General features: G+C 35.0%; 1 protein-coding gene across 17 annotated transcripts in view; it reads left to right on the forward strand.

The window, feature by feature from the left end:
• CAST (calpastatin) overlaps window positions 1-25553 on the forward strand; it is a 135464-nt gene extending 109911 nt beyond the window's left edge. For 13 of the 17 annotated variants that reach the window (XM_031967942.1, XM_031967949.1, XM_031967975.1 and 10 more), the window contains 11 exons: window positions 310-408; window positions 2749-2796; window positions 2953-3045; window positions 12244-12348; window positions 14804-14908; window positions 18796-18888; window positions 19977-20012; window positions 20295-20408; window positions 21584-21640; window positions 22220-22296; window positions 23812-25553. In XM_031967942.1, the coding sequence (XP_031823802.1) occupies window positions 310-408; window positions 2749-2796; window positions 2953-3045; window positions 12244-12348; window positions 14804-14908; window positions 18796-18888; window positions 19977-20012; window positions 20295-20408; window positions 21584-21640; window positions 22220-22270 (801 nt within the window). In that variant the 3' untranslated portion in view covers window positions 22271-22296; window positions 23812-25553. The remainder of the gene's footprint in view (window positions 1-309; window positions 409-2748; window positions 2797-2952; window positions 3046-12243; window positions 12349-14803; window positions 14909-18795; window positions 18889-19976; window positions 20013-20294; window positions 20409-21583; window positions 21641-22219; window positions 22297-23811) is intronic. The other 4 variants (XM_031967958.1, XM_031968004.1, XM_031967997.1 and 1 more) reach the window with 4 other exon arrangements.
• The last annotated feature ends 63 nt before the right edge of the window (window positions 25554-25616 follow it).

Below are 25616 nucleotides of genomic sequence, written 5' to 3' on the forward strand. Positions count from 1 at the left end.
TACAAGCAAAAGATAAACTTAAGAAAAATAGTTTCTGCTCCTGTCTTCTCATTTTTCTGCGTTGTACTTTATGACAGTGGCCAAACACCTTTTAACACATGCCACCAGTTGCCCAACTATTAATGTGAATGCAGTGTCATATACAGAGCCTCTGATGATTTCAATGTCTACTTCTGAAACATGGATTTTTTTTCATCCCAGGCTTTTAGATTACTTGATGAATTGTGCCCAAGATGAATATTTATTTTCATGAATGTTTTTTTTTGAAACAGTGATAAACTAGTGTTCTTTCTTATGTGTCTTTAAAAGGAACAAGTATCAGATGATGATTTGGAAGCTTTAGCTGGCAATCTACCAAAGAACGAAATAGATCCAGAGGAAAAGAAACCTTCAGTGGATAAAGGAAAGGTAATGAGGATCCAAGTCCATCTTCTTCTTCCCTTTTCCCTCCAAAAAATATGCTTTTGTATCACCCATAAAGCATGCCTAAGAATGTTTCTGTTTAAAATACTTACCTATACTATTGATGCTTACTCGATTTGGGTAAATTCATGTAAATACATGAATGGATTATCCAACAGTACAGATAATGTACCCATCACTCTGTACCATTTTTGTCCACTTTATATACCCTATTTAAAAGTGGCCTTTAAAAGTCTCATCATTTTGATTTTTGCAGAAAGTCTACATTTTAAATGGGTGGCACTCACTATTTGCACTTTTACACTGGGTTAAAAAAAAAAAAAGAAGTAGTTGGTACCTACCTTGGGGCACATCTAGTGGCCACTTAGTGGCAATGATCTGACCTTGGTGCTTATTCAGGACATATCTCCAAAAAATATAAATGTTGACTGTGAAAGAGAAGTATATAGTATATTGGATTGAGTGCTGGGCTTGGAGTCAGGAAGACTTGGAGTCCAAATTCCATCTCAGACACTTAAGAATTTTATCACCCTGGGCTGGATCAATAATTGACCTCTGTAATCTTTAGCTTCTTCATCTTTTAACTGAGTGGGTTGGAGTCTGTTCTCTTCTAAGGTGTCTTCTAGTACTAAATCTATTATTCATAATCCTGATCATATATAGGTGATAACCTAAAGGAATTTTCATCAAGTCAAATTTCATCTACTTGGTTCAGTGAATACACATACATAGATACAAACCAATAAACAAACAAATCCACACATATGAAATGCACAATGAAAATGATAGAGGACTTTCCTTCAGGAGATATTCAAAGAAGAAAAGAGGAAAAAAATTGGTGAAGAAGAGGAAACAATCCCTCCTGAATACAGATTAAAAGCAGCAAAGATAATAGTTTTTAGGTCTATAGTATATCATCTATAGTAATAGCAATAAAGCTATATAATAACATATATAGTAATAGCAGTAAAGTAAGCGCTGACTTGTAGCCTATCGTAATGGATTTCTGAGGTATAAATTTACATGCTGAAAATTTACAATCAGCTCCAGTTAGAGTTGGCTCTAATCTTGAATATAATTTATCATTTTGTTTCACTGAAATATTTAGAAATCTTTTTCAAAAGAGCCCAAAATGCTATGCCTATTTTGCCCTTTTACCTACTGGGTGACATGTGCTAAAATAATTGTGTGGTTTGCCTATAGTCTGATTTTTAAGCCTCAAATTGCTTTTCAAAATTGATTTTAACATTTGAGGAGATGTTATGATTATCATATATTGTAGCGTGGCTCAAGCCTCCAAGATTGAAATGAAATTGAATACTCACAAGTCATTTAACAGTTAACAAAAGGAGATTTGCTTGTTAAGGGACAAGGAAATAGATAAATATGATGAGAGAGATATAGACATATATATGTATGTATAAATGTGTATGTCTTTATATATATATATGTATATATAGTATGTGTATACATACATACACACACATATATATGCATGTGTGTGTGCATGTATGAATATATGTGTATTTGCACACACACATTGAGGACACTGAGATAATTGAATTGAGCCAACTCTCATGCCTCTGAGATGCCCACTATAGGTCTTCAATTAAGCACCAAAGAATTGAACCATCTTCTGCCTTTTTATATACTCAGGAAGTCAGGATATGATGTCAGCAATTGTGCCTTTCTTCCTCTAAGCTGATCAAACCCCAAAGATAGTTCTGTTGCTCTGAAGCCAACTTAACTTGTTTTCTTGAGTTGTCGTCCTAGGCCTGGCACATGCAGGAGGCCCAGAACAAGTTTCTAATACCTATTAAGCAAAAATTAAAGTGAAACTAAGAATTGAGGACACTAAAGAAGAGAGAATTTTTGTAAACTGACTCCTTCCCACTGTACTATTCTTTAACTATCTCCCTGTCCTTGAAATTCTCTTCCTTCTCATCTCTTCCTGCTGACTTTTCTGGCTTCTTTTAAGTCCCAACTAAAATCCCATCTTCCCATCTTCTATGGGAAACTTTTCCCAACTCTTCTTAATCCTACTGCCTTCTTCATTATTTCCTTTTTATTCTATATATATTGGAGTGTTGTTTTCCCATTGTCTCTTCTGTTAGATTGTAAAGTTCCTTGAGGGTAGGGACTACCTTTTTGCCTCTTTTTGTATTCCAATTCTTAGCTCGATTCTTGCCACCTAGTGATACCTAATAAATGTTTATTGATTAAATGACTTTCTAATGAGCACTTATGAATTATTGGAATGCTTAGGAAATTTTATGCTAATGACAAAATGCAAAAATGACTTTCTTCATTGTTTTTTTACTACAGTGTGAAGAAAAAAAACTGCTTGAGAAAAAACAAAGAGAAAAAGTTTTGGTAAGTAAACTACTTTGTTTGGGTCAGAATAGGATAAGCCTGGAGTTGGCACAGTTTTTCGCTTGTACTTTGAATGACATCTAAATGATTAGAGTAGCATGGAAGTTCATCACAATGAGCTATGAACTTTGTGGATTCTTTTCCTGATTTCTGCAGCCTATGAGTGAAGGTGATATCCTAGATGCTTTGTCAGAGAGCTTTTCATCTTCCAAAGCACCTGTAACCCAAGCTGCAGTATCTGCAGCACATGTAAGTTTTTCAATTTCTTTTTTACTTCTTTACTTTTAATGGAGATGTTTCAGACCTTGACCATGACTTTTAAACTATTCTTCTTGAAACTTTGGGTTGGGGGAATAATCCTGGGCTTTGCAAAGAAAAGAGGAAAAGAATAAAATCTTCCATTTAAAAAAATTATGCATTGTAAAATATTGCTCACTCTTATTGATCATCTTATTCTAAATCAGGTGTATGTAACTTGGTTTTTTAAAATATTTTGATAACTATATTTCAACATAATTGGTTTCCTTAGATATTCTGTGCATTTATAATATACTTTTTTTTCTGAGACAATTGGGGTTAAGTGACTTGCCCAGGGTCACACAACTAGGAAGTGTTAAGTGTCTGAGGTCAAATTTGAACTCAAGTCCTCCTGACTTCAGGGCTGGTGCTCTATCCACTATGCCACTTAGCTGCTCCTGCATTTATAATATTCTGAGAGAGGTTCAAAGATTTCACCAGATCAACTAGTTGGCAGAAGGGTCCACAGCACACATAAAATTAAGAAACTGTGCTCTAAATTTTTGAGATAAATATAAATACTTTGGTCTTGGAAGATGTTGAGACTACTGGGAGAAGTTTACATTTGCATTTTACTGAAGATCATCCCCAAAGAATTTATTTACCAGCGAATATTCCTGTGATTGTGTTTGACTGAGTAGTTTGAGGGCACTGCACCATCAGCCAGCCCTTGGTAATGTGGCATATGAACAGAGAGAACAGAGAAACCTGACTAATAAGACAGAATAAGGTGAAAAAGGTTTATCAGCTGAGGAATTATTCCAAATGTGCATGGTCTTCATTAAAACTTGTCTTAACAAGTATGAATATTATATGGTATGGTGACATAACTTCTGTCATCATTGTCAGGCATCTTTCTGACTCTCGGGAATTACTAACCAGGGAGAATTCTCACTACTTCCTAAAGTGAACTTAGTAAATATTAGTATGGCTATCTTGTTTTAATAGGCCTAATCAAATTTTTTTTTTTTTTGGCTGAGAGAATTGGGGTTAAGTGATTTGCTCAGGGTCACACAGCTAGAAGTGTTAAGTGTCTGAGATCAAATTTGAACTCCGGTCCTCTTGACTTCAGGGCTCTATCCACTGCACCACCTAGCTGCCCCCAGCCTAATCATTTTTTAAAAAATAGGACCATGTCATAGAGATATATAGTCTATAGTTCAAATTTAGAAACTACAGAATAGAGGATGAATTTTATGTGTGGCAAGGTCTGTATATTGTTGGAATTATCCATTATCCTGTCCACTAACCAACAAGCAGTTAATAAGTTCCACTATCTGCTAAAACTATGCTAAGTAGCAGGCATACAAAAATGAAAATCGGATAACCCAATATAAAAGAGTATGTGTACTGTCAGAGAAGGCAATACATACACATAAGAGAGAATTCAGAAGACAAGGTTGGTGGGAATAGGGAAAGGATCATCACTACCTAGGGTGTTCAAGGAAGGCCTCTTGTGGAGGTCTCAGATTCAGGTGTGGAAAGGGAGAGCATTTCAGGTACGGGATGGAGTGAAGGCCGCTTTAGTGGCATGTGAGGGAAAGCCACAAGATCAGTTTGTCTAGGCTAAGGAGGCTGTGAGCCTGGTAGATTGGAGGTGGCTTGTAAAGGGTTGTAAATGCCCAACCGAGAAGCTTGTGGCCACAAAAGTTTATTTAGGTGGAGATGATCTAGTTAGGCTGGTACTTATCTTGGTGGCCTTTTGGAGAGTGGACTGAAGAAGGAAGAGACCTGACATGGAGCCCAGTCAGGAAGCTATTTCAGTGACTCAGATGAGAAGTGGTGAGGACTGGGAGAGAAAGCAATACATATGGGAAGTGTTATGGAGTCTGTAGAAATATCAGAACTTGTTAACTTATTGAATGTGTTCTGGTGCCAAGATTGAGAAGGGTATGCCCTGGAGCCTCCCAAATTCCCCTTCAAACTACATGAAAACCCCCTCCAAACTAAGCTAGGAGCAGGCAGACAAGCTTGCCAGCTTAGCTCTGTGTTACTGGGTAAGAGGGAAGGAAGTTAGAGCAGCCTCACAGTGGGGGACTTGCCAAGGAGTGAGGTCAGTCCTCCCGCAAGCTAGCAGTGTGGGCAGCCTAGCAGCTCCCCCCCAACACAAGCCACAGAGAGGCCTCACCCCCGCTGCTAACCAGGAGTGAGGCCCCACCCATAAGCTCCTTGGGCCAAGCACATAGCAAGGTCCTTACCCCAGGGACAACCAACCGAGAAGCCCTGTCTCCATACCCAGGAGTGAGGCCCTACCACTGAGGCAGCCCAGGGGAGGCCAACAAGGAGGCCTAGTTCCAGTACAAGGCAGCTGCTAGGCCCTGGTGCCCAGAGAAAGCTGGCAGCAAGATACTGGGTCCCAGCATAGGAAGCCTGGGACAAGGCCACAACAGAACCCAACTCGCACATAAAAAATGCCAAGTCAGAAAATAGGCAGGAAAATGAACCAAAAAAATTGACTACAGAAGATTACTCTGGTGACAAAGAAGATCAAAACATGAACTTAGGAAAGCACAAGTGTCAAAATGACTACATGTAAAAAATGTAATTTGGTCTCAGGCCCAAAAAGAGCTCCTGCAAGAGCTTAAAATGGATTTTAATAAAACAATTAGAGAAGTAAAAGAATTGGGAAAAGACATGAAAGTAATGAGAGAGAAATATGGAAAAAAAGTCAGTATCATGAAAAAAGATAGGCAAAAATTCACCAAAGAAAATAACTCCTTAAAAAATAGAATTGGCTAAATGGAAAAGGAGGCACAAAAGCTAACCAAAGCAAATAACTCCTCAAAAAATTAGAATTGGACAAATGGAAGCTGACTTTATGGGACATCAAGATATGATGAAAAGAAAAAGAAAAAGGTGAAAAAAAAGTGTGAAATTTCTCATTGAAAAAACAAAAAACAAACAAACAGAAAAAACAAATAAATGATCTGGAAAATAGTTCCAGAGAGATCATTTAAGATTTATTGGACTACCTGAAAGGCACAATTTCAACAACAACAACAGCTGGGCAACATTTTTCAAGAAAGTTTCTAGCAAAACTGTTCTATTAGCTTACAACCAGAAGACAAACTAAAACAATGAAACAATTAAGCAATCATCACTTGAAAGGCATCCTAAAATGAAAACTCCCAGAATGTCCTAACTAAATTTGAGAGCTTCTAGGAGAAAGAGAAAGTACTGCAAGCAGCCAAAGAGAAACAGTTCAAATATTGCAGAACCACAATCATGATTACATAGAATTTGGCACCTTCCACATTGAAGAACTATAGGGCTTAAAAGATGATAGTCCAGAAGACAAAGGCATTAAGATTATTACCAATAATCACTTACCCAGTAAAACTGAGTATAATCCTTTAGGAGGAAAAATAGATATTTTCCAAAATAGAGGACTTTCAAACATTCCTAATTAAAAAAGCAAAGCTAAAATTTTAAAAATTGATCTCCAAATACAAGCCACAAGAAAAAAAACATAAAAAGGTAAAAAGAAACAAGAAAGATAACATAAAAGATTCAATAAGGTTAAAAGGTACATATTCCTATATGGTAAGATAATATTTATAGCTCTTAAAAAATGTATTACTATAAGGGCAATTTGAGGAAGATTTGTGGACATATTATTTGGATGTAAAGTATTTTTTATGGAATAATATCCCAAATATAAAATAAAGTAGTGAGAAAGAAGATTGCAGTGGGAGAAAAAGGAAAGGGGGAGAGAGAATGGGGTAAATTTTCTTACATAAAACAAGAAAGAGGTATCATAATGGAAGAGAAGATAGGTGTTAGGATGGACAAATCTTGACCCTTACTGTCATCAGAATTGGCTCAAAGAGGGAATAACATACACACTCGGTTGCATAGAGAAATCAGCTTATCAATAAGGAAATAGAGATAGGGATAAGAGAAGATGTGTGAGAGTGGAGGACTGATAGAAGGGGTGGCAGATTAGGGGAGGCAATGATCAGATATATAACACAAGGTGAAGGTGAGAGAGAGAAGGATAAACAAGGGAAAATAGCATATGCTATTTATGTAGTGTATTCTAGTTATAGCCATAAATGTGAATGGGATGAATCTATCCCTAAAATGAAGGCAGATAGCAGAATGGATTAAAATCCAGAATTCCACAGTATATTGTTTATATGAAACACATCTGAAGTAGAGGCACATACACACATACACATACAGCTTAAGGGATTAGAGAATCTATTATGCTTCAGCTAATGCAAAGAAAGTAGGGCTAAGTAATTATGATCTCAGACAAAGCAAAAATAAAGAAATCTAGTTTTAAAATATAAGGAAGGATACAGTTTCTTACTGAAAGGTATCATAGACAGTGAATAAATACTAAACATTTATGTACCAAATGTTATACATCTAAATTTTTTGAATAAATTAAATGTTACAGGAGAAAAAAATATATATATATATATAATTTTTAAGGCTTTTTATTTTCAAAGCATAGGCTTAATTTTCAACATTCATCTTTGCAAAACTTTGTGTTCCAATTTTTTTCTCCCTCTCTTCCCCCTATTCCCAGCCCTTAATACAAAGTTATCCAATTTACTTAATGCAAGTAATTCAATATATGTTAAACAAGTTGCAGTTCTTCTATACATATTAACACAATTACCATGCTGCACAAGAAAAATCAGATCAAAAAGAAAAAAGTGGGAAAGAAAATAAAATGCAAACAAACAACAAAAAAGAGCAAAAATACTATGTTGTGATCCACATTCAGTCCCCACAGTCTTCTCTCTGGGTACAGGTGATTCTCTCTGTCAGGTCATTGGAACTGGACTGAATCACCTTGCTGTTCAAAAGAGCCACATCCATCAGAATTGATCATCATATAATCTTGCTATTGCGATGTACAATGATCTCTTGGTTCTTCTCACTTCACTTAGCATTAGTTCATGTAAGTCTCCCTAGGCTTCTCTGAAATCATCCTGCTGTTCATTTCATACAGAACATTCATATACCATAACTATTCAGCTATTCTCCAACTGAACAGCTACTTGATTTCCAGTTCCTTACTACTACAAAAAGGGCTGCTATAAACATTTTTGCCCACATGCGTTCTCTTTCCTTTTTTTTTTTTTTTTGTGACTTCTTTGGAATAGACCTAATAGAAACACTGCTGGATCAAAGGGTATTGACAGTCTGATAGCCCTTTGGGCATAATTCCATATTGCTTTCCATAATGGTTGAATCAGTTTACAACTTCACCAACAAAACATTAGTGTCCCAGTTTTCCTACTCTCCCTCCAACATAACATTATTTTCTTTTGTCCTCTTAACCAATCAGAGTTGTGTAATGATTAGATGACATTTATAAGAGAAATGAAGGACTAGTTCAATATTCAGAAAACTGTCAACATAATTGACTATATCAATAAGAAAACTAATAGAAATCATAAGATTATCTCAATAGAAGCAGAAAAAGCCTTTAATAAAATGCAATACCCATTCCTATTAAAAGCAATAGAGAGACAACAATACTAGATGATGACTAGTCCTGATGGATCAGGCCATCCTCAGCAACAAGATCAACCAAATCATTTCTAATGGAGCAGTAATGAACTGAACTAACTATACCCAGAAAAAGAACTCTGGGAGATGACTAAAAACCATTACATTGAATTCCCAGTCCCTATATTTATGCACACCTGCATCTTTGATTTCCTTCACAAGCTAATTGTACAATAATTCAGAGTCTGATTCTTTTTGTACAGCAAAATAATGTTTTGGTCATGTATACTTATTGTGTATCTAAGTTATATTTTAATATATTTAACATCTACTGGTCATCCTGCCATCTAGGGGAGGGGGTGGGGGGGGGTAAGAGGTGAAAAATTGGAACAAGAGGTTTGGCAATTGTTAATGCTGTAAAGTTACCCATGTATATATCCTGTAAATTAAAGGCTATTAAATAAATAAATAAAAAAAATTAAAAAAAAAAAAATTCCAAATTAAAAAAAAAAAAAAAAAAAAAAGCAATAGAGAGCATAGGAATAAATGAAGCTTACCTTAAAATGATAAGTAATATTTATCTAAAACCATTAGCAATCATTATCTGTGAAGCCTTCTCAAATATAATCAGTGGTGAAGCAAGGATACCCATTATCACCTCTTCAATATTGTACTGGAAATACTGCCTATAGTAGTAAGAAAAGAAAAAGAAATTGAATTGGAATAGACAATAAAGAAACAAAACTGTCACTGTGCAGATGATATGTTATTATATTTTGAGAATATTAGAGAATCACCTAAAAAACTAGTTTAAATAATTAACAATTTTAGCATGTAAACACCACATAAATCATCAGCATTTCTAAATATTACCAACAAAGTCCAGCAACAAGAGATAAAAAGAAATATTTCATTTAAAATAATTGTAGACAATATAAAATACTTGGGAATCTCCCTCATAAGACAAACCCAGAAACTATATGAACACAATTAAAATATACTTTTCACACAAGGTCAGATATAAACAATTAGAAAAACATTAATTGCTTATGGGTAGGCTGAGCTAATGTAATTCAGTGATAATTCTACCTAAATTAATCTATTTATTCCATGTCATACCAATCAAGCTACCAAAAAATTATTTTGTAGAGCTAGGAAAAAAACGACAAAATTCATCTGGAAGAACAGAAAGTCAAGGATATCAAGGAAGCTGATTTAAAAAATGTGAAGGAAGGTAGTCTATCCATACCAGATCTCAACTCTTTTATAAAGTAATAATCATTGAAACACTCTGATACTGACTAAGAAATAGAATGGTAGGTAAATGCAATACATTAAGTACACAATCCATTATAATAAATTATCATAGTCGTCTAGGATATGATAAACCAGAGATCCAAGCCTTTGATATAAAACTCATTATCTGGCAAAAACTGCTAGGAAAAATTGAAAACAGTATGTGAGAAACTAGGTTAAAATGAATATGTGATTTAGACATAAAGGAAAATAGAACATAGAATAGTTTACCCATCAGAGCTATAGATAAGGTAAAAATTTTTGACCAAACAAGATATAGAGAACATTTCAAAATGTAAGATAGATAAATTTTGATTATAAAAAATGTAAAAGTTTTTGCACAAACAAAACCAATGCAATCAAAACAGGAAAGGGGAAAGGGGGAATTATATCAAGTATCTCTGATAAAGAACTCATTTTTCAAATATATATAAGAACTAAGTCAAATTTATCAGAATATAAATCATTAATAAATAGTCATAGGATGTAACAGGAAGCTTGAAGACAAATCTACACTCATATGAAAAAATGCTTAAAATCACTATTAGAGAAATGCAAATTAAAACAACTCTTGAGATACCGCCTCACCCCTATCAGATTGATTAATATAACAAAAAAGGAAAATTGTAGATGTTGAATGTTGGGAGGATGTGAAAAAACTGGGATGCTAATTCACTGTTGATGAAGTTGTGAATTGATCCAGTGATTCTGGAGAGCAATTTGGAACTATGCCCAAAGGACTATGAAACTGTGCTTTGATCCAGCCAATATCATTACTAGGTCTGCATTCCAAAAAGCTCAAAAAGAAAAGGTGGAGGGAGGATCTATTTGTACAAAGATATAGCAGCTGTTTTGGGGATGACTAAGAATTGGACATCAAGGGGATATTTATCATTTGGGGAATGGCTAAACAAGCTGTGGTATCTAATTGTGATGGAATATTATTGTGCTATAAGAAATGATGAGCAGGATTTTAAAAAAACTTATATAAACTGATGCAAAGTGAAGTGAAACACGATCAGGACAACATTACACATTGTAACAGCAATTATTGTATGATAAAGAACTGTAAATGACTTAGCTATTCTCAGCATTGCAGTAATCCAAGACAGTCCTAAAGGAATCATGATGAAACATGCAATTCACTTTCAGAAAGTGAATTGATGTTATGTACACGCGGATTGAAAGATATTTTTCACTTTCTTTTTGTTGTTCAAATCTTTTTATACAAAATGAATGATACTGTACTGTTTTATATAATTGCACATGTATAACCTATGTTGCATTTCTCACTATCTCAGAGAAGGAGACAAGAAAGAGGGAGAGAGAGTTAGATAGAATTAGGAACTAAAACTTTTAGTTAAAAATTGTTTTAATATGTACTTGAGGAAAACATAAAATTAAAAAAAAACAATCTGATGGGGAAAAAAAGAAAGAAAAACTTTCACCATCATTTTTTAAATTTCCTGTAACTGAGGTCCTTTGGTAGTAAACCTTTTGATTATGTTTGTTCCCTTTAGAAATAATAAAAAAAAAAAAAAGAAATGTTTTACTGAGGTTGGTGTGATGACTGATCCCATACCACCTCCTACAAAGTGCTCTACAAGTCCACCTGATACCTCAGTAAGTTTTCTCATCAAAAATCTTTCCAAAAGTCTATCAGTTAATATGTTAAAAAAAGATCAATTATCTACCAATTCTGAATTGCTAGGGCTAGTTATTTAGTAAGATACTAGAGAGCACTTATTGTGATAAAGTCCTATAAGTAATGTCCTATATATCCACAATCCCATAATTCATGTAGGGTTATATATGTATAATTTTGGATTTCTATTTGCTTTCATTTCTGCATTTTACCCATTTGTTCCAGTGGTTAGTGGTGGTTTTTCTTGGAATGGTGAAAAAGTGATTGTACCTATATTTCTTTTCTTTTTTGATGTTAGCTCTAAAATCAGAGGATCATAGTTCAGAGCTGCAAAGGCAACTCTCAGAACTCAAAAGGGCAGTCCAGAGACCATTGATTCTAACCCTCTCATTTTAAATGTTTTGCTACAAAGAATTGTATTCAGGAAAATGCATTTTCAGCAATCTCTGACAAAAGATTACCATTTGAGGGGGTAATGGGAACCTAATCCTGTGTTTTCCATGGGTTCAATGTAACAACTTTTGCATTTCTTACTTTCACAGCGTTTTCTAGGAATATTAGTTTCACAAAAGAAAAGAGGCAGAAGAGTTCAGCACTCTGTCCAATGAACCTCCTTATTGTTGATTCTGAAGATTTGCTTATGGGAAACAAAAAGTCCAGCACTTCTGTGTTGGGCTGCCCATCTATGATATAGCTATAGTTAATGTGTTTTTGTTTTTATTTTTGTGTTTACTTTTTAGCAAAAAGATGAAGGGCCTGATGATGCATACGATGAACTTTCTCAATCCCCTGAACCAAGAAAACCAGATCCTGATGAGAAGAAGCCAATGGAGGATAAAGTAAAGGTAAAAGAATAAAATTTTAAAAGACACTTATAATTTGATATAACAGCTACCTCCTCAACAGAAAAGGACAAGAGATTTTTGAAATATATGATGTGCAAAGAGTCTAGAGATTCTTTTCCATTTAAGAAATAAAATAGTATAATTCTATCTTCTAACCCATAAGCATGGATAAATTCCCAAATGTTGTCAGATTCTAATCACTTAAAAATATACTCTACTTATAGAGAGACAAATTAACATGTCCCCCTAACTAATTAACCCGCCAATGGTGCTTGTCATATTACACTGTAGATTTTTTTAGAAAAAATAAAGTCCAATGATCTTGTTGGAAAATTCTAAAACATGTTATTATTAAGAAGACAAATGATCAATGAGCATCTACCAAAACAAGCCGTGATCATTACAATGAGTTGGCATGACTTTATCAAGAACAGGTCATTTCCTTTCTGACAGGATTATCATACCTATCAGGGGAGTGTTGGGGATCTAGATTACTTAGATTTTTGCAAGGGTTTTGATAAAAGATCCCCTACTCTTCTTGTGAAGGAGATGGAGAGACATGGATTAGACAAAAATACAATCATGGATTCAGAACTGGTTGATGACCAAACTCAAAGAGGCATTGTTTAACGTCAGTGCAGCGGGGAATCTCCAGGGGAGTGGCCCCATTCTTTGAATTTGATTGGCCCTGTGCTGTTTAATATATTTATCATTGATGGTAGGCTCATCAGATTTTCAGACCACCCAAAGCTAGGAAAAATAGCTAATGTTAAATTAGATAATATTTGTAAGAGTCTTTTGCACAAAAATCCCTGTTCTCAGGGATATCGTTATCTAATGCAGGAGGCAACATGCATATTACACAGATTAAACTGTTCCCTTTAAAATCAGACCTTGGGGTGTACTCAGAAATTGCAAATGCAATACCAATATCAACTCCACTTATGTTTCTCTCATGAATATTATTCCCAAATCTACATATCCAGGCTTTATTTCCCTTCTGAGTTCCAATCTTGTATCAACCTCTTCCTTAGATACCCCACAGACATCTCAGATTCAACAAGTCAGAGGGGTATGCACAGATTTATAGTCTTTGGATATGACTCCAAGTTGATTTCCAGAATAGTTACTTCAGTTTACAAGTCTACCAATAGTGCCTCACCTACCTTTTTAACTTTATTTTATATTACCATTTATGTACTCCATATTCAGTCAAATTATAGCTAAATTTGGCCAAATTCTCCAAATTGGCATTCCATCTTCAGTCTTAATGTCATTGCATAGGTAGTCTCTCCATGTCTACAGTGCTCTTACTCTTAACCTGTGACTCTTAGAAGGCAAGTTAATGGGTAGAAGTAAACTAGAAGAGTTAGCAGGAAGAGAAAATAAAAAATATACACAAGTACAATAATGACGATTGGGAGTAGAATTTATTTTTTAAAAAAAAGTAGGGGTGGTAACCATTGGCTCAAACAAAATCAAAGATAAAAAAAGATTTGAGTGAAATCTAAATGTCAGTCATATTGATATTGTTTTAGATTTATATGTATGTATGCATATGTATATGTGTGTATGTATGTAGGTAGGTGTATATATACATATATATGTGACTCTGTGTGTGTGTGTGTGTGTGTGTGTGTGTGTGTGTATAAACTGCTTAACTGTAGACTGCTTGGGGAAGGTAGAAAAAGGAAAGGAAACCCTACAAGGAAGCAAATATGACTAGTTCTGAATACAGTGTCTTCTTATTTTATGTATGCCTTCTTGAAATGAAAATTTATTGTAAGATATTCTGTATCCTCCATGATGTTCTGATATAGATATATGTATGCATATATATATAAAACAGTGCTTTTTTTCTTTTTCTATTTTATTCTTTTGTATTTTGTTTTAAATAAATACATTTTTGAAAAAAGTTAGAATTGAGCAAGTGGATGCTAATGACTCTATGAGACATCAAGAATCCATCAAATTCAAAAGAATGAAAAAATAGAAGAAAATGTAAAGGACTTCATTGGAAAAACAAGTGACCACTATGGCAAAGTGTCTGCCAAGGGTAGGGGAAGGGGAAGGAGGAGGTGAAGAAGCATTTATAAAATGTCTATTCTGTACCAAGCACTAAGCACTTTACAAATTATATCTCATTTGATCCTCACCACAACTGGGGGAAGTAGATGCTGTTACTATGCCCTTGTTACAGGACAGGAAAATGAGGTAGATGGAGATCAAGTTGACTTGCTCAAGCACACACAGCTAGTAAGTGTGTGAGAATGGACTTGAATTCAGGTCTTCCCGATTCCAGGTTCAGCACTCTGTCCAATGAACCTCCTTATTGTTGATTCTGAAGATTTGCTTATGGGAAACAAAAAGTCCAGCACTTCTGTGTTGGGCTGCCCATCTATGATATAGCTATAGTTAATGTGTTTTTGTTTTTATTTTTGTATTTATTCTTTAGCAAAAAGATGAAGGGCCTGATGATGCATACGATGAACTTTCTCAATCCCTTGAACCAAGAAAACCAGACCCTGATGAGAAGAAGCCAATGGAGGATAAAGTAAAGGTAAAAGAATAAAATTTTAAAAGACATTATAATTTGATATAACAGCTACCTCCTCAACAGAAAAGGACAAGAGATTTTTGAAATATATGGTGTGCAAAGAGTCTAGAGATTCTTTTCCATTTAAGAAATAAAGTAGTATAATTCTATCTTCTAACCCATAAGCATGGATAAATTCCCAAATGTTGTCAGATTCTAATCACTTAAAAATATACTCTACTTATAGAGAGACAAATTAACATGTCCCCTAACATGTCCCCCTAACTAATTAACCTGCCAATGGTGCTTGTCATATTATACTGTAGATTTTTTTTAAAAAAATTAAGTCCAATGATCTTGTTGGAAAATTCTAAAATATGTTATTATTAAGAAGACAAATAATCAGTGAGCATCTTCCAAAACAAGCCGTGATCATTACAATGAGTTGGCATGACTTTATCAAGAACAGGTCATTTCCTTTCTGACAGGATTATCATACCTATCAGGGGAATGTTGGGGATCTAGATTACTTAGATTTTTGCAAGGGTTTTGATAAAAGATCCCCTACTCTTCTTGTGAAGGAGATGGAGAGACATGGATTAGACAAAAATACAATCATGGATTCAGAACTGGTTGATGACCAAACTCAAAGAGGCATTGTTTAACATCAGTGTAGCGGGGAATCTCCAGTAGAGTGGCCCCATTCTTTGAATTTGATTGGCCCTGTGCTGTTTAATATATTTATCATTGATGGTAGGCTCATCAGATTTTCAGACCACCCAAAGCTAGGAAAAATAGCTAATATTGAATTAGATAATATTTGTAAGAGTCTTTAGCACAGTATGTGACACTTTATATATTCCCTTATCTTCTAACAGATTAGATGATGGATTGAGGATTAAAAAATATATATGTGTGTTGATAAGTTAGAACATTGAGCTGAATCTTATCAGATGAAATTCAGTAGGGATAAAAATAAAGACTTGCAGTTGGATACAAAAATCAACTACACAGATATAAGATGGAGGACATCTGCATAGACTGCAGTTGTTTAGAAAAGAATCTGAGTGTTTCAGTGGACTGGAAACTCGATCTAAGTGTGCTACCTTAGGAGGCCCTTAGCTTCCAGAAGTAGGGAGGTGATAGCCTTGCTAGAATCTATCTTTGTCAGATCTCATCTGGAGGTTCAGCTCTGGACACCAGGGTCTAAAACAATCTATTGTTAAGTTGGAAGTTGTCTAGAAAGGAGCAGTTAAGATAGTGAAGGGCCTTGAGTTCATGACATATGGTTAAAGGAACTAGACACGTTTAGCCTGGAGAAAAACCTATCCCAATAGGGATACCTACATACTAGTATTTAAAGGGCTCTTATTGTAGTGAAGGATTTGGATATGTTCCACTTTGGCCCCAGAGTACAGAACCAGAAGCAAAGGTTGGGAGTAAATTAAGACTCAATGTTAGAAAAAGCTGTCTGGCTTTCCTCAAAAAATGAAGGTTCCGTCTTTTTGGAAATCTTCAAACAGAGGTTGAATTACCACAGTATGAATATGTTATAAAGGGGATTGCTTTATTGTGAGTTAGACTAAATGACTGCCAAAGTCCTTTGCGGCTCTCATACACTTTAATTCTATCATGCTAAATGAAGGAGAGGAAATGTAGCCCATGGGCATAGATGGCTTTTTCTAGGAGTTTGACTGGGACATGAAGAGATATTGGACAGTTGTATAGAATAAAGCTTTGTTTTAAGAACAAGGCAGACCTGAACCTTGTTAAAGGCAACTATTAAGGGGCCAGGAGACAGAGAGATTGAAGAAGAAAGATGAAAGGGAGAGTACAAGCATGAGAACAAAAATGAGCACACATACTCTAGGATGAAATTAGAGTACAGATAACAGGCTGTCTGTAACAAGGAGAAGACCCACCTTATTTTCTGAGACTGGAGCAAAGAAATCTTTTGCTGAGGACAGGAGAAGGATGTAAGAAGTTAAAGGAACAAAAGAGGTTTGGAATAGCCATAGTGGGAAGTACAGTAGAGAGACAAGAAAAATCAGTCAGTAAACAGTTAAGGGCCAACTCTCACTAGGCACTGTGCTAAGAACTGAGAATACAAAGAAAGGCAAAAAATCCCTGCTTTCAATGAGCTCACAAATTTAAATGAGAAAACAAGTGCAAACAATTATGAATAAACAAGCTAGATACAGGATAAGATGGAAATGACCAATAGAGAGAAGGCACTAAAATTAAGGGAAATCTGGAAAGGCTTCCTCTGGAAAGGGGGGCTGGGATTTAAAGGAAGCCACAGAAGTCACAAGGTAGAAATGAGGAGAAAGAGCATGGGGGACAGCCAGAGAAAGTGCCCAGAATTGGGACATGGAGTATCTTTTCAAAGAACAGCACCAACGAGGTTAGTGCCACTGGATTTCAGAGCACATGGGAGATGTAAGGTGTAAGAAGATTGGAAAGGTGGGAAGGTGGCAGGTTATAAAAAATTTTGAACACCAAAAAGAAGGTTTTATCTTTGATCCCAGAAGTGGTAGGGAACACCTGGAGTTTACTAGGTAGGGAGCGCCACAGTGAGACCTGCCTCTTAGGAATATCACTTGGAGAGCTGAGGGTCGTGCAACAGGGAGAGCCCAGTCAAGATCAGACAATATCAGCTGTGATGCAGCCCCAGTCAGCACTGCTCAGTAGCATGTGAGAAAAGCTCTGGTGGGAGGCAGCCTAGGTCGGGCCTAGCAAGGACACGAGTAGCCCTAGTCAGAGAAGAGAGATTCAAGGTTTGGATACTGGTGTATTTGGGCTTCCTTGTTACTATATTAAGACTGGGAAGGGGAGAAAACCAGGGCAAAGCAAGACTTGGGAGAATGAGGAAGGGTAAAGTAAGCAGAGGCATTCTGAGGGTAAGGAAGGGATGTGGGAGGGAGGGAGAAAGCAGGGCGTGACCAGAGAAAGGAATCTGACTTCTGTCATTCCTTCTGTGGGTGACCAGGAGTGGAGGTCTAAGTCATTGGAGCTGTGTGGGGAACCAGCGGTTAGAAGTTCCCCATGTAGAAGATCTAAGGTTCGGGCAAAGAGCAAGATTATGAGACTCCTTGAGGGACGGAAAATGGCCTGAGTGCCAGGAGGGAACCACCCACCTAAACTAGTTGGGGCAAATCCAGAACCAAGACATCACATCATTCTTTTGTGAACTATTAAGAATGTTTGCTCTTGGGCCTTAATGAAAGTGACAGATATCAGAATTATTCAAATACTCAAATTTTGGTTTGAGAAGTGAGGTTTTTATAACCCTAGGTTTCCTTTCCAATCATAATTGCAAAAGGTCATATTTCATCATTTGTCTCTCTTGAAATTCATTTGTGCCCATTTCTTGTCTCCCTTATGAAATTATAAATGAGTTGAGTGTACAGAATACCCTTGGCTGAAGCTCAGTGTCATACATGTAGTAGATGTATAATAAATATTTTCAAATGCAGGAAATCCATGCATAATGTTTTACATTTTTATCTATAGTAGATTAAAGATATCTTCATTTTTGTTGTTTGCTTTTTCTTGTGGTTTTTTCCCATTGGCCTGATTTTTCTTGCACATGAATATGGAAATATTTTTAAAAGAATTGTGCATGAAAATCTATATCAGATTGCTTGATATTTTGGGGAGAGAAGTAAGAAAAAGGGGAAGATAAAATTTGTAACACAAAATCTTACAAAAATGTTGAAATTTCTGTATATTTGGGAAAATAAAATACTATTGAGAAAAAAAGATATTGTCTTTAGTTGCTTAAATCATGAAAAACGAGCCATTTTTCCTCATCTTACCGAAATATGATAAATGCTAGGAAACTCAGGATGCCTTCCATGAAAAGAAAAGAAATAAATATTATGATTTTCCTTTTTGTCCAATGTTTCAAGGAAAAAGCTAAAGCTGAACATAGAGATAAGCTGGGAGAAAGAGATGACACCATACCCCCTGAATACAGGCATCTTCTTGATAAGAATAATCAGGTAAATGGTTCCTGTAGGTCCACATAATATAAAATAATACATTTAGTATATGATTTTCATATTTTTATCCAAACTTCAAGTATAAGAGAGGTGCTTTTAAAATACCTATATGCAGATTTAAGGTAAGCCACTTCTCTGTGGCTATTCTCTAAAAGCCTGATACACTAGTCAGCCTTAGTCAAGCTGTAATGTGACGGACAGTGAAATACATTCAAAGACTGGCTCTCTTTCCCTCCCTCTTGCCCCAACTTCTAAATGCCCTGTACTTCTGACTTTAATTTTACAAAAACATTCTGTCCTCTTCCAGGCAGAATACTGACATGGCTAAATATAAAAAATACTACCATCTGCTATGCATTTGAAGCCCAATGAGACAAACAGAATCGGGTGGCAGAACCAAAGTATTCTATTAGGCTTTGGCATACTCAAGCACAGGTTCAGTGTTTCTTAAGGCACTGATGGAAAAACCTATTCTTTGATGCCCCTGTGTGGTTGTTGCTGGTATTCTTGGCAAATATGATTTAATACACTTAACAAGCAAACCCTGACCTTGTTCATACAATTTTTAAAATATCTCTTACTGATCACAGTAATTTAGTCTGTGTGAATATGTGATTTTAAATTTTCTGATTTTATCTTTTGTGGCTTTTAATCTCTTTTTATTGTTGTTATTTAATTGTCTAATGGAATATTTCATGCAGAATTGCAAAACCACATTCATTTGCCAAAGAAAGCCAAAATAAGAAAAAATATTTCATTTTATAGTCCTAGAAACATTTTCCACAAAATTTCATTTTATAGTCCTAGAAACATTTTTCACATCTTCTCTAGGCATATCAAGGTGATAATTACTTTACTATTTCCATATTTTAATCAGGGATGGCAAAGAGAGTAGCAGATAAAAGAATGAGTCGTTTTTAATCTGGATTCCGTGTTTTGGGAGTAATATTTTTGGGATTGTTGGCTCAAGATTTTTTAACATTCTTCAATTGTTGCTGTTTGCTAATTTTGTTTTTTACGTTTTTCAATTGTTGAGTATTTTCTAATTTGACCATGTGTGAGAATGTGTGTGATGTCTTGTTTTTAAGGGTAACCCAGAAAAGTCATCACCCAAGGAGTCCGAGGTAAAAACTATAATATTTTATTTCTCTATTAAATTTAAATCTAATTGGAATTGGGGGATTAATGTGCTTTATCTTATGTCTAGATATGATGGTTAAAACCAAATAAATGAAATGTAGAAAAAAAGAAGCTGGCAGGGACAATCATGTGTTAACATCTAGTTCAGCATTCTCATTGAGAAAAACTTTAAAAACATGTTCAACAACAGCAGATTAGCTTTAAGGATTTCATTATTTCTTGTGATTAGAAAGTGATCTTTACACTTTATATTTCTTTACTGATAGAAGTTTCCATTTCAGAATTCAGCAGATGATAATGACCCCATTGATACACTTTCAGAAGGATTTGACAAATATTCCCAAAAGCCATCTTCAGAAGGTCCACAGAAATTGGCAAAGGTGAGTAATTTTTTTCCTCCCAATTTTCAAATCATCTGTATCATGGAGTCATGTGGTGAGAGTGAGGAATAAAAGAAAGCACAAGAGTTTCATTAGTATCCATAACATTTTAAAGTGACTCATCTAAGGTCATAGAGCTTGTCAATGGAAGTTTTTGTTTTATTTAGTTATTTTAGTCACATTCAACTCTTTGTGACCCCAAAGAGACTTGAGTGGTTTTCCATTTCCTTCTCCAGGTCATTTTACAGATAAGGAAACTGAGGCAAGGTCATACAGCTGGTTAAGTGTCTGAGACTAGAATTGAATTCAGGAAAAAGAGTCCACCTCACTCTAGATCCAGTACTCGATCCTTTGCACCATGTTCCCTGCCATTTTAATTATTAGTCAGTAAACATTTATTAAGCACCTTCTTCATTCCAGATGCTGCATTAAGTGTTGGGATCAAACAAAAGTCAGTAGCAGAACTCCATCTAAAACACAACTCTTTACCAGTCCTGAATTTTCTCTATTCCACTACATTGCTACCTGGCATTTCATGTAGAAAGGGAAGTTTGAAAATGTGCCCTTTTTTTTTTTTTCAGAATGATCACTAAATTTCAATTTCCTGCCTTCCCCACTCCCCACCTAGCTGTTACTAAACTTAACTGTCAATCTAGAACTTCTAATTCTTCCTAAATAAGGTAGATTTAATTGCTCAACTGCTGTGCATTCTGTTTATTATCCTAGGAAATTCCTCATAATATTATTTTCTCCTTTTGAATGTTCTACATTTCTCTCTTTTGAAGCTACCGTACTTCTTTGATTATTTTATTGTTATAACTTTTTTTCTTAATACCATAGTCTCCGTACATTTTTTCATATTAACACCTAAAAAGCAATCCAAATAGAAGCCCTGCTTTGACAAGCATTAGTTCTAACTGAATCATGATTTCGTGATTCATCTCACAACATTTACCAAAACTTTCTGCCTAAATTGAGCCTTCTTTATAAAGAAACCTCCTTATAAGGTTTAAAAGAATGATATCCATAGATACTGAATTATTCCCTTATTTATAATTAAAATGGGATTTGTAATATTGCAGAATAGAATAATTTGAATTAATTTGAGGACAGCAGTTATTTCTTAAAGACTGTTAATAATAATGACTAAATAATATTTACTTTTTTTCCTCTAGAAAAAGGATGAAAAGGATGTTTCCAACAAATCTGCTAAGAATGGTGGAAAAAGCAAGGTAATAAATAAGCACAAAGACTGGCCTAACAATTAAGATGCTTTTTGCCACTTAAAAAATTAATGCTATGTGTCTTAATGTTAGATAAAGTTCCTTCTTGTCAAGAAATTTATTTTTGAAGTTAATTTCTAAAGAAAACTGACTCAGTGCTTTAGCACTATAATGGATCCCCTCTTTAACTTCTTAAATAGTTGCCTTTTGAAATTCTTTTTTACTGAAGTCTTTCTTTCAGCATTTTGCTTCATGGTGGACTTGGGTCAAAGGCAATAAATATATAATAACTGAAATGTGTCCTAGATCCTATCTATGTTGGAATCTCATGCAAATAACTTTTTGGAACCTTGTTTTTGATAGGGGTCATAGAATGAAAGATAGGAGAATACTACAAAATATGTTTATTTCATGAGACCTGTGACAAGGCAGGTCATAACCTAATATTTTTTGTGGCGATGTCTTCAAATAAGCTGAAAGGCTTTTTTATGGGAGAAGGAAGACTTCATTTCTGTTGTTTCATGGGACAGAATGACTATTGGATAGAAAATGGAGAATTCTTATTAATAATTTTGCTTTTCCATTTAGACAAAAGAGAAATCTTCCAGGTCAAAAGCTGATGGAGAAAAAACAAGTTAAAAGTTCAGACTACTGAACCTACTTGGGTAAGATTTGGAAGTATGCCTTTTAAATTAACACAACTGTAACCAAGTACAAGCCACATTTTCTAACTCTCTGAAAATCACATCTGATATACTTACTACATCTTTGTATACTTCTTGCATGAAATACATAGTCATTTTCCAAAAAGCACCTCAACATTGGAGAATTCTGTTACAAGAATATTAAATATATTAATAAATATAAATATATTAATCTTATACATGGGATATATTAAAATCTCATGCCAGGCTATTAAAGAAAACTTAAATCTGCAGGTAGAAACATGATGTGCTTAAATGCTAGTGAATAAGTGAAGGAATTACTATTCCAACCAACAGCAGTAGGGAAGTGAACAGCATGTGATGGATATTAGTTCAATCTCAGGATTAAAAAGACCTGAGTTCAAGCCTAGAGCTTTATAAATACTTAGAGGGTTACTCTCAACAAGTTTTTTAACCACTCATACAATGTTCCAGTGGACAAAGTAAACTGATGAAATCATAGGTCTACACAACAACAACAAAAAAAATCAAAATACAAGAGAGTAGGAAAAGCAGCACTTGAGAAGCAGGAAGATTTTGACTACTTTTTTTATGTGCAGTTAGAATGTTGAGCCTAGAATCAAAAAGACTCATCTTCCTGAGTTCAAATATGGCCTCAGACATTTAGTAGCCATATGGCCTTGAGCAAGTCATTTAACCCAGGTTTGACTCATTTTCCTCACCTGTAAAGGTGAGAAGGAAATAGTAAACCACTCCAATATCTTTGCCAAAAAAAACATAAAAAATCAGACACAGATGAAACAATTGAGTAAAATACTTTAAGACTTGAGAAATAAAGTAGTGGGTTCTCAGAGTAATTATATCTTCAGTCACCTTAAAATTAGAATCAGAAAACATGAAGGAATCTTGAAAGTCTTTGCCTTAGGATAGCTAACCTATCCCAGAAGGCCAAATCTATATTCTATTCCTTAAAATGTATATACAGTTTCTGTCAAGGTGACTGATCTTGAAAGAAATCATAATGAATCTAATGAAAATTAGTCAACAGACAAGTTATCGGATTCCCTGTATACCATTTTTATTTATTTTTATTTTTTTCAGAGATTGGAGGGGAATGAGGTGGCAAGATGGGAGAGGAGATTGTATGCAAAGAGAATGTTATTTACTCTTAATTTATTGATGCTTACAAAGAGCAATTGAAGGAAATGATAGTTGGAGGATAGTAGTATGTGTTCAGAACTATTAAAAAATCTTGCAAACCATAAAAATTTTATGGGTCAAATACTTTTGGCAAACTACTTAATTTCTTGATGACTTTTTGAGATGTGGCCTGCTTTTTGATTGTTTACCTTTGATTGTCCATCTCAATACATGACTATCCAGATTAGATAAGTTTTTTCTTACTCTGTGTCATGTATTCCTCTTGAAAAATAGTACATTTATGATACCTTTTGGGGCAAGAAAGATTTATATATCAAATGTTTCAATGATTTTCTTTTCTTTGACCTTTTTTAGGCTATCCGCACATGCTAGAAAAATCTTAATTCAAATGGTGGATGGTGACTTCAAGCAAACCAAAGACTCTTGCAGCAGAAAGCAATTATTCAGGGTGGCTTTTGTATAGTGGTATCTGTGGAGTCTTTTGACATTCTGAAAATTTTAGTTTCATGTTCTTTTCCAGAAAATGACTGGGATATGGCTTGGTTGCCTGTATTATTGTATTGATAAACTTTTTTTTTAATTTTCTTCACTTGGGATGGAAAGGATCCTTTATATTTTTAAGAAATATATTTCATAAAGTTACTTATGGCAACCAAAACAAAGTCTGCAAACTTTTGCACATATTCTACACACAGTGCCTCTCAATTTTAGCAGGTTTCTTCTGGTTTCCAATATTTTTTTTAAAACACATGAGAAATGCTTTCAGAGTTCTAGAATGTTCTGATTGCACCCCTTTGCCCCTTACCCCTTGACTCATAGGTGGTACTAGACATTTCCTTGGGTGACTGACAAATAAGAACTTTTAGGTCAAATATGGAATATTTTGTGTAAGGTTCAGATGTCAGCAACCACCATAGTTGCGGATAATAAAAGGGCAATAAAAATCCTGAATAGTGCTTTTTCTACAAAGCAGGAAGCAGAGTACATCAGGTGACTTTTTTTCCCTCAGCTCTTCTCCCTTTTCCCCATAAAGGTCTTCCTGGGCTTGCATGTGAACATGAAGCATATACTTCATGAGGCTCAGGTAGGAAGATTATAACAGAACAGAATGTGGCCTGGTCCTGAGACCCTGAACAGGAAAAGACTTGATGCCAAGGATGGACAAAAATAAGTTTTTGGAATGCATCTGTGCCTTCAGTAATTCATTTTTGGTTTTGTATTCAGTTCTGCATGTCATTAAAGATGAGTGCAGGTGTCTGATATATAAGACTTGAATATAAATTTTAAAGCAATATTAAAATGTTAGTCTCTGCACTATACCAACTTTATGAAAATTAAGTTTACCAAGTAAGGACAAAAGTAATTTTGCTGCTTACACACACACACACACACACACACACACACACACGTGATGTTTTATCTCCTTACAATTTGAGTCAAGCTCTGATGCTTTAGAACAATTTTTTCATTCCAAGGAACCATGGAGTACCCTGAGGTGGAGGGTTGGGTTGGATTGAGTTTGAGTTTGATGAACAATATTGAGCATTAAAAATAATTTTAGAAGGCTTGACTGCATTGGGCTATTCCAAAGTTTTGATTAGGATTGTACCATTGCAAAAAGTCTGAGAACCACTGTTCTGGAGATGTAAATGGCTAATAAAATATTTTGAAGGTAAAAAAGTATATGAACATGGCACTGAACATATAGCTGAATATTAACAGTTGCTTCATCTGATCTATAAAATTTTTGAATTCCTGATACTGAATGAGGAGAAGAAATGCTAGGTTCATATCACATAGACCAAACTTTAAAAATTATGTTTTTTATAGAATGTAATATCCCCAAACACCACACTTAGAAATTTTATGTATAAAGACAAACCTCTGAGACACTGACTTCCTTGAAGAAATCAAAGATGTTTTAAAAACGAAAGATGACAACTACCAACGCTTCTGATGGCTTCTGATGGCAGATAAGCCCCATGGAATGAGTACTATTTGTATACTTGTATACATCCTGGTAGCAAAGTTTTTAATAGGTTCTAGGTTCTGAACACATCCCATGATTGAGAGAGAAAGTTGTTGTCAGGTACACTGGGGCAAAAAAACAAAAAACAGATGACATTCATTTATGGAAAAAATAAAAAGGTAACCACCAC

Source organism: Sarcophilus harrisii, chromosome 1, assembly GCF_902635505.1.
Source record: "Sarcophilus harrisii chromosome 1, mSarHar1.11, whole genome shotgun sequence".
NCBI lineage: Eukaryota > Metazoa > Chordata > Mammalia > Dasyuromorphia > Dasyuridae > Sarcophilus > Sarcophilus harrisii.